This window comes from Sinohyriopsis cumingii, chromosome 15 (genome assembly GCF_028554795.1).
Source record: "Sinohyriopsis cumingii isolate HCF-2022 chromosome 15, ASM2855479v2, whole genome shotgun sequence".
Classification (NCBI taxonomy): Eukaryota; Metazoa; Mollusca; class Bivalvia; order Unionida; family Unionidae; genus Sinohyriopsis; species Sinohyriopsis cumingii.
Genome location: NC_142975.1, coordinates 8,879,159 through 8,895,162, shown reverse-complemented (window position 1 = coordinate 8,895,162; position 16,004 = coordinate 8,879,159). Strand labels below are relative to the sequence as shown.

At 35.8% G+C, this 16,004-nt stretch overlaps 1 protein-coding gene across 1 annotated transcript in view; it reads right to left on the bottom strand.

Moving 5' to 3' along the window:
• Positions 1-1,362: 1,362 nt before the first annotated feature.
• The window catches only part of LOC149781238 (uncharacterized), a 112,881-nt gene continuing 98,239 nt past the window's right edge, over positions 1,363-16,004 (bottom strand). The window contains exon 8 of the mRNA XM_089935318.1: positions 1,363-14,329. Within this exon, the coding sequence (XP_089791444.1) occupies positions 13,504-14,329 (826 nt within the window). The 3' untranslated portion in view covers positions 1,363-13,503. The remainder of the gene's footprint in view (positions 14,330-16,004) is intronic.

The window sequence follows — 16,004 nt, the reverse complement described above, 5'->3', positions numbered from 1 at the left end:
CCACCTGGTTGTTAAAATTAGACACTAAAAACAACGAATAATAATAATGTCGCTGAACCCCGAAGGGTCTCAATTACTGCAGCGGATCGCGGAGAATACCACTCCGGTACAAACAAATATGATATCGATAACATCAACGAAACCCGAATTCAGTGTAAACTTTCCATCACCGGTTCCAGTAAAGGAAATAGCGCTGGCAAAATTGCGAGTATATCACAGTTGGCCTAATATCCGAGCGGACGCATTTAACGGACAACAACCTAATAACTCGCTGGTTTTTGCACGGAAAAATAAACCCGATGGAACCCCAGACTGGGAGGAGGTTACAATACCAACTGGGTCATACCAAATAGAGCAAATCAATAAAGAATTTCAACGCAGAATAAAATCGATCACAGGAAAGGAATCAAAAATCGCTATTACGGTTCATGAACCGACGTTATCGTCGACGATTGAAATAAGCACACCGGGGTATATGGTTGATATTTATAACAGTTCAATAAGAACCATACTAGGATGGCCTAAGAATCCACCCGCGGATGCCCCCCCATCAACTTATATCCTCAGACACGATAACGGAGATGATGGTAGGCATATTGCCCCGTACAACGTAAATATCGCATCGGTGATAGCGATTAATCTAGTGTGTGATGCTATCGAAGGAAGTTACCAGGTGGATACCAAGCAATCAAATCAGGCTCAACAGGGATATATCCTTTATTCATTTTCACCAACAGCCCCTCCGGGATTTTTAATCGTTGAGAGTCCGATTAATCCGGTCTATATGCGATGCCATGATCGGTTTTTAACGAGAATTAATTTTAGAATTACCGATCAGTCAAATAACCTAATTGATCTGCAAGAGGAGGAGTTAGTGATCACTCTGTTTGTAAGATCATTGTAAATAACCACTTAGCAGCAGAGGGGGCGATGACATCGACGCGGTCGTCGATGTGCTTACCGGACGCTGACGACGCTGGGGATCGGCGCGCAGAAGGTGTTAATTAAACCAAATGACGACGCGACGATCCCCCAACGACGTCGTCGTTTTTTTTTTACCAGGCGCTGACGACACTAGATCGTTGAGTGCAGAAAGTAATAATTAAGCCAAATAACGATTGGACAAAATGTCCGATTCGCCCCCTCTGCTGCTTCTCATACCTGGCATGGCTTTAGCCGACCAAGCTCCTGTTCACTACTAACAAGCAAACATACAGGCCTGGTAATCAAACAAACATGTTGATTGTTTTTTCCCAGTAATACTCATAATAGGATTATGGTGAAGTTCAGGAACACCTAAAATGCATGTAAACATTCAAATAGTTGATACTAAGTTGTTAATATAAGAAGCAGAGACAAAGGTTCAATATCCATATTTAATAATAATTCAAGTTTTATTTAAAATTTTGTCTCCTAGAGTAAGCCCCATGCAATGTCAAGAGAAAACAAAAAAAATTGCAAACAAGCACATGAATGAACCAAATTCTTGAAAAGAATAAAAAAAAAAAAAAAAACGTGTCACTACATTTACATATTAGACTGAAGTAGTTATTTCATTAAATCTAATCAACATACTTTTTCAATACACCTCATTGCAGAAACAACAACCATATTTAGCCAACTGCAGTTGTCTCCCTTTTCATTTCAGTAGTAAATATACTGAGAGTTATGGCACATACTGAAGTCCAATATAATAACAGTTGGAGAGATTTGAAAATCATGAAAATTTATTAGACCATATAGACTTGAGGGTTTTCTACAGTGCTCCTACTTAAGTTCAGCTCTTAATATTTCAAAATGTGCAATGGAGTTGGTAAAATGTGACAATTATGGTATTGAAAAATAAACAAACTGAAGTCAAGAAATACAAGGTACATGTATTCTTGAGATTGCAAATTTAAAAAGCAGCTTGACGGGGAGTATGTGCAAGAAACATCAAAACGAAATGTTTGACCTTAACAACTGCAACATTTACTTAGTGTTGGAGACATTTTTTCTTGTCCGCTTTAAGTTTTCGAGAAAGTGAACTTTAATACATGAGCTTAATGTAAAAACTTTAACACTTTAACAATGGCCTTTACAATCATGATAGTTGACTGGATATTACAGACATACGAATGTACATGCACACACTGGTGCTGAAGTGATTACTTTGTAAAGCTTTCAGCAAAACAGGTTTGATAACTACATATTTTCATAACATCTTGAGTGATTTTAATATTTTCATTATGTGATTAACATTTTTTACAGTGCTTGAACCTTTATGGTTCTCATTTTTTCTGGTAATCTGTGCATCTAAATGATGTGTACCTGAATCATCTTACTGCCATAAATTCTGACAAACATTTTGTCATAGTTTTCTGACGGATTCGACATTAATATGGAAAACAAGTCATACAGATCTACAAGATAAAAAGAGAATCCAACTGCAGATAACAATGTTGTGATTTTAGATAAATGTTTCTTTTCAAAATCTTGTTCTGATGGCACTCTGAACACTTTGCCTAAATTGTTCCACTCTCACAACAAAGGTACTCTTTGGCATCAGAAGTTAATGCAGTTACCATCGTGCATGACGTGAAACCGATATTTCCGCCCTGCTTTACAGTATTTAAGCAGACCAAAAATGCTTTCCTAAACTGAAGAGTACCCAACTGCACTGAGGTGTATTGAATGATGTGAATAAACAGTACATACTTCAAAACAGTTTACATTTTACAGATTATCACACAAATAAATCAATGGATTATTAAATATTAAAGTATTCATACAAACCATCTTCAATTTCATTTGATTATTCAAAATAATTACTTTTTTATATTTGTGTGCATGTGATTTATGGATAAATAAAACTGATCAATAACTTCAATGTCAAGGAAATATATACATCAGTAATACAATGTAAACAATAGAAAAGAGGTTCAAAAGATATTATGCTCTTTCATGATGGTATAGGAATCATACTATTATGTAAACCATCGTTCTATTTTACAATTTTGTAAAAATACTTTTCATTCTGCTCCAGGTATACAAATAATTATGGGTAAAATACTAGACTTTGATTTTCTAAAACATGTCTTCCCTTACTACAGTCCAAAAGCTACAAAAACACAAAATGTGAAAAACAGAAAAAGTACTTGTTAGTAAATGCAAATCTAGCCACGCAATTACGTATGCATAAAAATATATTCCAAAATATTTCAACTATGCCAAGTAGTTTTCGTGTAATCATGCCAACAAAGTAACATCGAAAAGTACCCAACAATCCAACAAGCTAAAAAATGTATAACATAGGGAAATTATTCTTTATCGGCATACAAATCAAATCAGGTTTTCTCTATCTGCATTCAAACATGACTACCATATTTCACTTGTTTATGTCCAAATGGTTTTGTGCAATTATGCTAACAAAGTTGTCTAAAACAGCACAGGTCCAACAAGATTACAAAACTGATAAAGCCTGGAAAATGTATTTTGCTATATGCGTATTTCTTTTTGTGCATGTATCAGTATATCCAAACAGAACCATCAGTAACTGAGACCTCACAAAAGCCACAGTCTCTATAATTTGCCAGGCAGGGCCTTAAAAAAAAATTCTGTTGGAATCCAAAATTTGTAAGAAGTCGGACATTTAGGGGTTATAATTCTTCAATATGATAACATAGGATGCTGTAAATGCTTTGCATTACAGAGTATCATCAGTATAAAGAGACCTAATAACTGTGGATGAAATGCAATATGCCTTAGTAAAGCAATGTTAGGTGGACAGGCAATTAGGGGCCACAACTCTTCCAAATGAGAATGTGGAACACTTTAAGTCAAACTCATTCAAGGACTCATCAATGCCATCATGCCAGATGTGGCTAAAATGCAACAAAGCTTATTTAAGTTTTGCTGCAAAAACCAAAGCCATGAGAACATGAAAGCAGTGGCCATAATTTGTGTCAATAATGTTATAGAATTATGGAAATCAAATTCATTCATGACCTAATCAGTCTGAAGTCACATGCCAAATTTGGTTTGAAATGCAAGAAGTTTCGGTGAAGTTGTCTAACCAAACCCAAAGTAATGAGGAATCACAATCGGGCCATAACTCTTCTAAATAACACTAAACTCCTATAAAACACATGAAAGTCTATGAGACAATGTTCAAACCAAACTGTTTCAGAAGATGCTGTAAAGTTTCAGGGCTATGCTGGTTACAGATAAAAATATTAAGCTGACATTGTCCAAGGCCTGGAATTGATGAGACAAAACACATAAAAGGGACATTTAGGTCTAAGAGACAATCTACACATCAAACTGACCTGCAATGTTGAATATTGCTAAGCTAAACTGGTTACAAGGATCTGCTCTGAAAGAGATATCACACCGATGGAAAAAGGGCAAAACCTTCATCTCAGTTGGACCTAAAAAGCCGAAAGCTTTAAAAGGCATATTTATTTGTAACAGGCATTTCACCAACCAAATCACGTGCAAGGTTGCAGAGTTGTGCACATTACATGTAACAATCTCAATGAAGATATGAAGTTAATTATCAGGGACCCATACATTGTTAAAAAAGGAGCTGACTTGACAGAACCCATCCCAAATTGCATTAAAATATGTTGACTGGTTCCCAAGTTGTACTCATTACAAGTTTCTGCTTAAGTGGAGATGTAATATCGATAGGGGCAGAGCAATAACTCTGTTGAACTTGGGCTTGAAAAGATGAACCAAAGCTACATCTACATGTAAAAGGAATATTCAACCACCAAAAATGCCTTGAAATAATGTGAAAGTTTTGCTAAGCTATGCTGGGTATAATGGCTGGATGGAGAGACTGATGAAACCATTAATATTATTCCACAAATTGATGTGAGATGCTAAAATTCACATACATGGCATTGAATAACTACCATACTTTTCAAAGTGGATAGCACATGACATGTCAATGTCTGACATTGTATACCATACATACAATATGTCAGTGTTTGACATCATGCACCACACATATGATATGCTCCACAAAAACAATTGTTTCAGTTACATATACTGTCTGCATCCTTTTAACAATACAACTTTAATCTGATGACAGTGGCAGGTAAAAGTATTATCTTTCTATTTTTTAAGTCATAAAAAGTTTATACAATCATACTGTCAAACAATAAAACTCAACTATGAAGACCATTATTTGATTTTTTATGCAAGATCAACTGTTTGACAAAATGTATGACCTCTTTGCACAGTATAAACAAAACTGTTATTGATAAGAGCAAAAATAAGCCACAAACAAGAACAGTTTTGGAGTATCGGTCCTCTTGTTTCTAAAATCTTCACACAGCTGGGGCAGTTTTGTACTGCTCAACATATTCATGCATTATTAGCATACAGAATGCTACTTTTATGTACAAAGTTTTCAGTATATTTTATTTTTTAAACCCCATTTGAGTGTGTGTGTATCTGTGATTTGGATTTTTAACGTAGCGTTAACAATTTTTCAGTCATATCGCTACGATGTCTGCAGTATGGCAGTTTATAGTGATATATATTACTGGGGCACCATGTCACAGACATGAAGCATGATGTCCCACCCAGTCATATTATCCTGACATCAGGCCAACCAGTTCCAACACTAACCGCTTAATGCTGAGTGCCAAGTGAGGCAGCTGTTAGTACCATTTTTGTAAGTCTTTGGTACAACTTGGCTGGGGATTGAACCCACGACCTCCTGGATCTGAGGTGGATGCTCTAACCACTAGACCACTGGAGTGGTCTAAACACCATTTGATGTTCATATAAATGACACCTGCTCATAAACAACAACTACATGGGTTCCTTTTCTTATACTGATGATTTTTTTGAACCTTTAAATAAACAGAACCCATCCATATGGGAAAAATACATGTTTGGATTACTTTTCTTTTACCGATTACCATTTTACCCTCTATATAAAAAGCACTTGTGCATATGGGACAAATATGTGCATGGGTTGAGTTTCTTATACTAATGATTATTTTACCCTCTACATAAAGGTCACCTGTCCATATGGGACAAATACTTGTATAAGAGCCTTTTCATATACTGATGATTATTTTTACCTCTATATAAATAACACATGTCCACATGGGATAAATATATGTACAGGTTCCCTTTTTATTTTTGATTATTTTAACATCTATATAAACAGCACTTTTCCATATGGGACATATTCACATATGGGTTTTCTTATACTGATTATTATTTTACCCTCTACAGAGAGAACACCTGTTCATATTGGACAAATACATGCAAGAGGAAAATGGTGACAATGGAGGAAGACAATCCAACTCACTCTACATTGCTTAAATTTAGCAATGAGTAATGATCGTATCTTTGGCTTCATTGGCAGAAAATGAAGCACTCTCCTGAATAAAGATCTAGCTCCAATATCAACCCAAAACAGAAGCATGGTAGAGAAAATCGGTAGAAATTTGTTTCCATGTACACATCTATCCTGGGACTGTACTGGTGCCAAGGAAAATTCATAACTGTCACTTGGCTAGCCAGAGCCTATGACTTTTGAAAATGATATATACATGGAGTTTCAGGTCAGTTCATCCCATCTATAAATACAGCCAATGTACAATGAATAATTACATAACTCACATACATGAAGCTTTCAGAAGTCTCTAGTAACAATACATCATTGCAAGCCATGTGGGATAATCAGCTTTACTCCTTTACCACCCACGGCTGACTGCTGTGATTTCTTCATTTTTCATGAGTAAGCATAAACAAAAAGAAGCCATCAACAATCTCCTACAAATGAAAGTACCCATTTTACTGATCAATATGTAGGTCTGCTTTGAAGAGAATCTTTGAATGGCTTATTCAAACAGCATGAAAAGTCATCTTGGGTCACAAAGAAATATTTGTGTTTGCAGTGATAGGTTAAGCAGAGTTACGCATATTCATAAAAATCCAAGGAAATGTCTGCATAGGTGTGAGCCTGTGATTTGGATTCTTAATGCAGCTTTAACAATTTTTCAGTCATATGGCTACAATGTCTGCAGTATGGCAGTTCATAGTGAGTCTAGCACTGGGCCATCATGCAGTACACATGTAGCATCACATTAGCTGACACCAGCCCGACCAGTCCTAACATTAACCTGTTAATGCTGAGCGCCAAACAAGGCAGATGCAAGTACCATTTTTATAAGTCTTTGGTATGACTTGGCTGTGGTTTGACCCCACAACCTTCTGATAAAGGAGCATAGCAGATTATCACCCATGGAGTGCTACATTCGTAGCAATTGTAAACATTAACTATCATGCAAAAAACAGATTCTGATTAAAGTGATCTTGACAAGAAAATCATGCCCTTTATGCCAGGACATAAAGACATAAATCAACAAAAGAGAACATTATTTTCTATTTAGTGAGTTCTCCAGGATAACAACTACATAATATATGAAAGCATCTCTTTGCTTAATTGCAACAAATCACATCACAAATGTATGATTAGGACCACTGATCTATAAGTCCGGTGATAATATGTCCAAATTGAGCATTGTTAATATTAATTGACATTACATGTTTCAATGTCCTCACAGCATAGTGAATGAATGTAATTTTCATGTGGTAGTCTAATTTTTAAGAAGGGATTCATTAAATTATGTTGGAATTTGTGTTATCGTGTGAACTGGAGAAAACATGATATTGAAGTAAAGGCACTATGATCACCTAATATAAACCTGGGAAATAATTTTGTTGTTCTTGCTTTTCAAAAAGCACTAAGCTTAAAAATTGTCTTCAAAACCTCTTATCACTGTCCACCCCATAAAGTCATACTTTACTGGGAGTATAATTACTATTTGAAAGCTGAATTCATGCATTAGAATTATCCTGATTAGCCACTACAGCTGGGGGCTTGCACAAGATGCATCCAATCCATTCATGTAATTGTTATACTTAATCATATGTTCAATACATAATGAACTTACTGAGGGTAACCCATTGAAATAGATACTGTATAGTCATTTAAATGAAAAGTTGACTACTGAATAAACAAATTTATTTCTACATCCAAAGGCCCTGGTCTGAATAGACCTTCTATGTAAGCATAGGAACTTCAGTCATGAGCTACATACAATGGCAAAAAGGATGAATGAAAAGTAACAAGGCTATCATACACTTTATACAGTCACTGATAATGACACTGGGGTGAATACAATGGCACTCCTCTATTTTATAGAGGTGAACTAAAAATAAACAGTCCTTTTCAAAGTTAATGTTTACACAACACTGTACAAGGCTAGCCTCTCCTTTTATTTGTATGTGGTTGATGAGAGACAACCTTGCACACAAGATATACACCACTGTCTAATAGCACCTATGCACAACATCATACACTATGATATTCTTTAAATGGCATTTACAGAATACAGTCTACAAGCTTGTGAAATGTATGTTGGTACTGACACATATGAATATGCTAGTGATGTATATAGAGATATGGATATGCTAGTGATGTATATAGAGATATGGATATGCTAGTGATGTATATAGAGATATGGATATGCTAGTGATGTATATAGAGATATGGATTGCTAGGGAAATGCATACTGACAAATACTGAGAACTATTTGTGTTTGCAGTGATAGGTTAAGCAGAATTATGCATATTCATAAAAATCCAAGGAAATGTCTGCATAGGTGTGTGTCTGTGTGTGCGTGATTTGATTCTTAATGCAAATTATAACAATTTTTCAGTCATATGGCTACAATGTATTGCAGTTTATAGTGATGTCTAGCACTGGGCCATCATGCAGTATACATGTAGCATCACATTATCGGACACCAGGCCGACCAGTACGGTGATACTATATGCCTGAGAAAGGTATACTGACACATAGATATCCTAGTTAAAAGTATAATGACACATGGGTATGCTAGTCAAATATATAATGACACATGGATATGCTAGTCAAATATATAATGACACATGGATATGCTAGTGAAATATATATTGACACATGGATATGCTAGTGAAACTATTCCAGGTGAAAATTAATGATCTGATTAACAGATCAACAGTATTACTATGAAAAGTTAACAAAATGCAAATGCAAGAATTATACAGAGCATGGATTATATAAGTAGGCCTTGAAATGGGTAATCGGACCAAACTGGCATTTCACTTGAATTTCATCCATTGTTGTCATTTTTGTGTTTTCAGTGTCTGGAATGCACTAAGATTTTACATCTATCACTTTCATCACTGTCTCCTTTAATTTTCACTAGTTTGGAAGTAATCTGAAATTCATTTGCTGAATGTGGATGTTCAGTTTTCAAACAAGTTAAAGGGAGAGAACTATGGCTTCATATCTTGACTTGTCAAAAGTGTGACTTAAATAAAATTTTTTGCCAAAAAAATACAGACAACACCAATTTACAACAAATTAAAATAAAATCACAACTGAAGTAAGTTTTAAAATACTGTTTTAGAGCATCATTCAATTAAGACAATTTCCTTTTTACTGTTTTATTCCAAAATCATTTAACAAATACAACCACCATTGATGATGTCATCACATTTAAGACAGTTGTTTTTTGTCTTGCTGCAAAAAGAAAAATTTCTTAGCTTGTAAAATGCAAAAGAAACTTGCATTTTGAAGAATCTGAGGGCAGCTTATCTTGCAAAAGTGTGAATTTAGTAGCAGCATGCATTTCATTCAGTTTTTGTTTATCATTCATTGTTCTGCATTCCATGTTTTGCATTTGTGCATTCCATTTTCTTCAAAATGCATGCATCATATTTTAGTATTCATTTTGTATTTCAATTTTATCTGAGACAATTTCATTTCACCTGCATTCATTTTCAATCTGTTTGAATTTCATTTCTTGTTATTGGTAAAATTACTCATTCCAGGGTCTGTACATATATTCATGCATGCCACTTAATCTGCTACATGGCAGATCATCTCAACTCCCTTCAATCCAAAATCTTTCATATTCTAAAATATCTACTCAGCTTAAACCTAACATGCAGTGCAACTTCACTTCTAATTCTTTATGTACACTGCTAATGTATTTCTTACTGATTCCCATTTTGTAAATATATCTTTGTACTTCACTGCCTTCAGCAAACCACCTCCATTACACTAAAAATGTTCCATCCCATTCCAATGCATTTCAGAGAAGACCTGATTAAAAGTAATGCAATGAAAACTCCAGGCTTATGTTGTTTTTAAATATTTTTGTATTTTATGGGCTTTTATTCAAAGATTATTCAGTATATAAACATATGTATGGATTGATATTTGCTAATTATGTAACCAGGTCACATGTCAGGGAGATCAAACCCAACAAAGATTAGTAATGACTAACTGAATAGCTGTCCAATAACAAAAGTCAAAGCCAATAATGTTCCAAAACGAAATGCAAAGCAAACAGTAGGAAATTAGAAAACAACAACAAATCATCTTATTTACAGTATTAAAATACTATTTATTCCAATGAATCCTTACTAACCTTAAACTTGTTGGTGTGTTACATGTGACTTCACATTCCAATGTCTCTATACTAACCTAAGACTTGCTGGTGTGTTGCATGTAACTTCAAATTCCAATATATCATTAATATGTAAGACTTACTGGTGTGTTACATATAACATCACATTCCAATGTCTCCAACTTAACCTAAGACTTGCTGGTGTGTGACATATGACTTCACATTTCAATATCTCCATTCAACCATAAGACTTGCTGGTGTGTGACATATAACTTCACATTCCAATATCTCCATTCAACCATAGGACTTGCTGGTGTGTGACATATAACTTCACATTCCAATATCTCCATTCAACCATAAGACTTGTTGGAGTGTAACATATGACTCACATTCCAATCTCTCCATTCAACCATAGGACTTGCTGGTGTGTGACATATGACTTCACATTCCAATATCTCCATTCAACCATAGGACTTGCTGGTGTGTGACATATGACTTCACATTCCAATGTCTCCATTCAACCATAGGACTTGCTGGTGTGTGACATATGACTTCACATTCCAATATCTCCATTCAACCATAAGACTTGCTGGTGTGTGACATATGACTTCACATTCCAATATCTCCATTCAACCATAGGACTTGCTGGTGTGTGACATATGACTTCACATTCCAATATCTCCATTCAACCATAAGACTTGCTGGTGTGTGACATATGACTCACATTCCAATATCTCCATTCAACCATAGGACTTGCTGGTGTGTGACATATGACTTCACATTCCAATGTCTCCATTCAACCATAGGACATGCTGGTGTGTGACATATGACTTTACATTCCAATGTATCCATTCAACCATAGGACTTGCTGGTGTGTGACATACGACTTCACATTCCAGTATCTCCATTCAACCATAAGGCTTGCTGGTGTGTGACATATGACTCACATTCCAATATCTCCATTCAACCATACGACTTGCTGGTGTGTAACATATAACTTCACATTCCAATATCTCCATTCAACCATAGGACTTGCTGGTGTGTGACATATGACTTCACATTCCAATGTCTCCATTCAACCATAAGACTTGTTGGAGTGTAACATATGACTTCACATTCCAATATCTCCAATCAACCATAGGACTTGCTGGTGTGTGACATATGACTTTACATTCCAATGTCTCCATTCAACCATAAGACTTGCTGGTGTGTGACATATGACTTCACATTCCAATATCTCCATTCAACCATAAGACTTGCTGGTGTGTGACATATGACTTCACATTCCAATATCTCCATTCAACCATAAGACTTGCTGGTGTGTGACATATGACTTCACATTCCAATATCTCCATTCAACCATAGGACTTGCTGGTGTGTGACATATGACTTCACATTCCAATATCTCCATTCAACCATAAGACTTGCTGGTGTGTGACATACAACTCACATTCCAATGTCTCCATACTACAATAAGACTCACTGGTGCATTATGTATGGCTTCACAAAAGAACATCTGCGTTATAATGCCAGTTTTACTCCTCATTTCACTCTTGGTTTAACATTTCATAACAAAAGTACATGAGAAAAATGATGTACTTTATCAGAATGAAACATCTGTGTTTCAACTGTTTCCACGAATCAAGGCATTAATTTTATAACTGCAGGAAATCTTTTATTTACCACCATATCTAAAGTAATGAACTAATTCTGTAACTACAAGAAATCTTAAGTTATCGCTGTACGTGTACCATGTACACCTTTGCAACCTTTACGCTAAAATTATAATTTCCCCTGTTTATATAGAGCATTTGCTGGAGACATTTCCAGCAATGATCATTTCCACCAATTCTTCAAACTTCAAGATACCGATAGTTTCAGATACTGTACACAATGGCATATTACTCAATGATTTTGACTGGTCAATGAAATTATTAAAATAATATATTTTCAACCAACAGCATCAATGATGATTTAATTTCAAGCACTTTTTTTTCTTCAATTAATATTTAATCATTTAAAATTAATTGGCCACTCAAGTAAGCATTTAACCATGAAATTTCAAATGCAAAGCCTCACAGCAAACACCAAAAGAACCAATGGCACTTAACAAAAATTAATGAATTTTTTTTTGCTTTAAATAACTGGTACCAAAAGCATAAAGATTCATGGTGAATTGTATACACTGCCAATCATAATGTACAATGCATATGTGACTCTCATTCTTTCATTGAATGATAACATCTGCTGCAATTCTAATCTAGACTTTCTGTCATTTGCTTACAGTATCAGACCACATAATACCATATATACCGACTTATAAGCCAAGTCCAACTGCAAACTACACAAATCCAGATCTGCTGTCATGTAATGCATCAGCAGATCTGGGTCCCTGCAATTTGTAGGAGTAAGTAGAACAAACAAATACAGACCCTGGTCTACTAGCACGATATGCAACAGCAGAACAGGGTCTATGTTATTTGCTTTCAGACCTGATCTGTATGAGAATGTAAATGGTATTAATACTACAATGATGCATTTCTAAAGACAAAAAATGCAGGCAACAATCAAACATATGTGGGTCAAATGCCCCTTACTATATACAACAAGCTTTTCTAAAGAATGAACAATGATATTTTTAGAAATGAACAATATTTGCTGGTCAATTCTAAATCTAGTATCAAAAGCAGCAAGGTTCATCAATGTATTAAATTATAATGAAGCATTTTTCAAACCCCAGGAAACGGAGTCAATAGTAAATAAAAAAGGGTATACATCATTACTGTATACTTTAAGTTTCTTGTTAAACAGAGTAATCTCTGACAGAGTAACCTGCCTGTTTAACTCTGCCCTCAATATCATCTACTCCAAGGCCACTGACTCTGGCCACTAGAGTTATCAGGTCTCTGAGAAAAGATTCAACAGCTGATAATGCAACTAACACAAGCTGACACTTAAATATGACGTATTCCACTGAAATATTTTTAAATCCCAGTCAACAATCTAAACAAACCCCAGGGCCACAACGCCTTTACTGTAGACAACAATTTTCTTGTTTAGTAGACGGTTCTCTGGCGGACTGCCTTGCCTGGTTAGCTCTGGCCTCAACATCATCTACTCTCTGGCCTTGTCTTTGGTGTAATGTCTGGCTGCTGGTAGTATCGGATGACCTACGAGGGGACAGAGGAGAAGAGTATGATGGTGCAGAAACAGGATGAGAACTGATATTGTCAGAGAAACTACTAGTAGTAGTTGCAGACCTATGAAGGGAAGTCTCTGCTAATGAGGAACTTTTGTGGATACCTGATGTAGGTTGAACTGATGCATTCTGCAAAGTGGAGGGCTGAATCTGGGCTTTGGGATTTGGTGCGACTTTTTTTGTTGGTCTGACTGGGGTTGCCTCCCTTACAGATAAATCTTCAACCTTTTTATAGCAGACAAGATATTCTGGATAACATTGCTTCAAATCAAAGACCACAAATATGGCAGGATTGTTTACATTGTCAACGCATGAGTCAAACAGCTGGTGTGCTGTAGCTCCTGGTTTTTCGGGGGGCCGTGTATAGGTGGAAGAACCAACAGAATATTCCCCTACCAAGACCTTAGCCACGAACATGTACCTATCAGCTGTAGTACTGGAACTATTTGTGTAGCTGTGACTGTACTTGGCATCTCTAGCAAAATAAGCCCCCTTCCCATACACTGTACCATGTTTGCCACAAACACGAAAGTCGAAACTGTTGGTGCAGATTCCTCGCACAGTGTTCAGGGAGTCAGTGCCATGGAAGAGATTCCTCTCATCTACTTCTTTGGTCTGACCGGCTCTCTCCAAGCTGATCTTCATGCTCTGTTTCTGCCTGAAACACAATTACAGTACATCCAACATTTATTACATGTACCTTGCATGCAGTGTCAATATATGAAAGAAAAAAATCCTAAAAATTAATTTGGCACAGTTATTTTGAAATTTATTTCTCATCAACCATAATATGCAAATAAACTGAATATAACACAAATAGCAATTAATATTCAACATTGTATCAGATGTGAAGTATTGTGGTAAAAACTTCAAATTATTATAATAATAAATAGTGTCATGCAGCCAGAAATTGACAAAGATATGCAATTCTCCAAGATATCCCCCATGCAAATCTTCATGGAATAACATTGATATGAACGTGTGAATGACAGGTTTGATGGTAGTTTGTGGTTTTAATGCCATTTTTCAGTATAGGCTATACATCGTGGCCAGTATATTAGGTGGAAGAACATGGGGAAAACCCCAGGAAGAACCATGATTCATCCACAGGAAGCTACTGGCAAGCTTTCTCATTTGCCTATATATCAGCTGAGCCAAGACTGTAACCCCAGCTGACAAAGGTGAGATATTGTCAGTGATCTGTAATGGTGAGTGCCTTACACCACTCAGTAACCTGGGACCCCAACTGGGTTTTGAAACCAGTCAGTTTGACCTCTATTGGTATAATGTGAGGCCTGGCTTTCAAAACAAGGAGGCATATAACTGATCAGTCAGGAAACTATTCATTTTATGCCAGTAACAACAAAATATGTTTAATTCTGATAAGTAGCTGTCCTATTTTTAATACCTAACCCCATGCACCATTTTTCAACTTAAAAACTGACACTTCAGATTGGAAACTGACATGACCTATGATGAGTTGCATTTGTTTACACACAGTTAACAGAAACAGACTGTTTTTTGTTTTTCAACAAACCTGGGACAATATGATGGATAATGTGACCTTATCATTAAACATGGACTGTACATATATACCAGTAATACTGAAAGTTCTTGTTATAACCTTTTTATTTCTTTGAATCCATCAATAAATTTAACACTGATAGACATATAGCATTCTTTAAAATGACCTGAAGCTATATGTACACTGTACCAGACCTTGTAGATCTACAGGTGTGATGTACCATAGGTAATGATGGTGACCTAAAAATGTTGGCGGAGAACAATTTGCTACTGAGCATACTATAAAATTTCCTTAGGGTTGTCTCCCACTCTGGATGACTTTGTAAGTTTACTAATGAAATTCTCTATCACATCCTACAATTTTGGTGTAGTTTCATCACTTAAAAGATGGATACAAATCCAAGTATGATGACCCATGTTCTTGAGAACCATATTCTGTCATTGGTGAATGGAAAGTGGCTGTTGTGAAGATGTTCCATACACCATGGAGATATCTGTACTATCTCAGGCATTATATACACCATGGAGATATCTGTACTATCTCAGGCATTATATACACCATGGAGATATCTGTACTATCTCAGGCATTAATTCATCAGGTATTTAAAATATACGGAAAACTCATTCGAAGCTCATAAGAAATGTGGGCAAAATGGGTTGTGCATATTTTTTTTAACCAGACTTGTTTGGACAGGGAAAGACCAGCAGAAACCACAATTCAGTTGACTTAGTAAGACTTCAAGATAGTTTTATTTACATTATTTATTTAACGTAAAAGTCAACCAGCTACCTGTGCCTGGCTCTGCTAG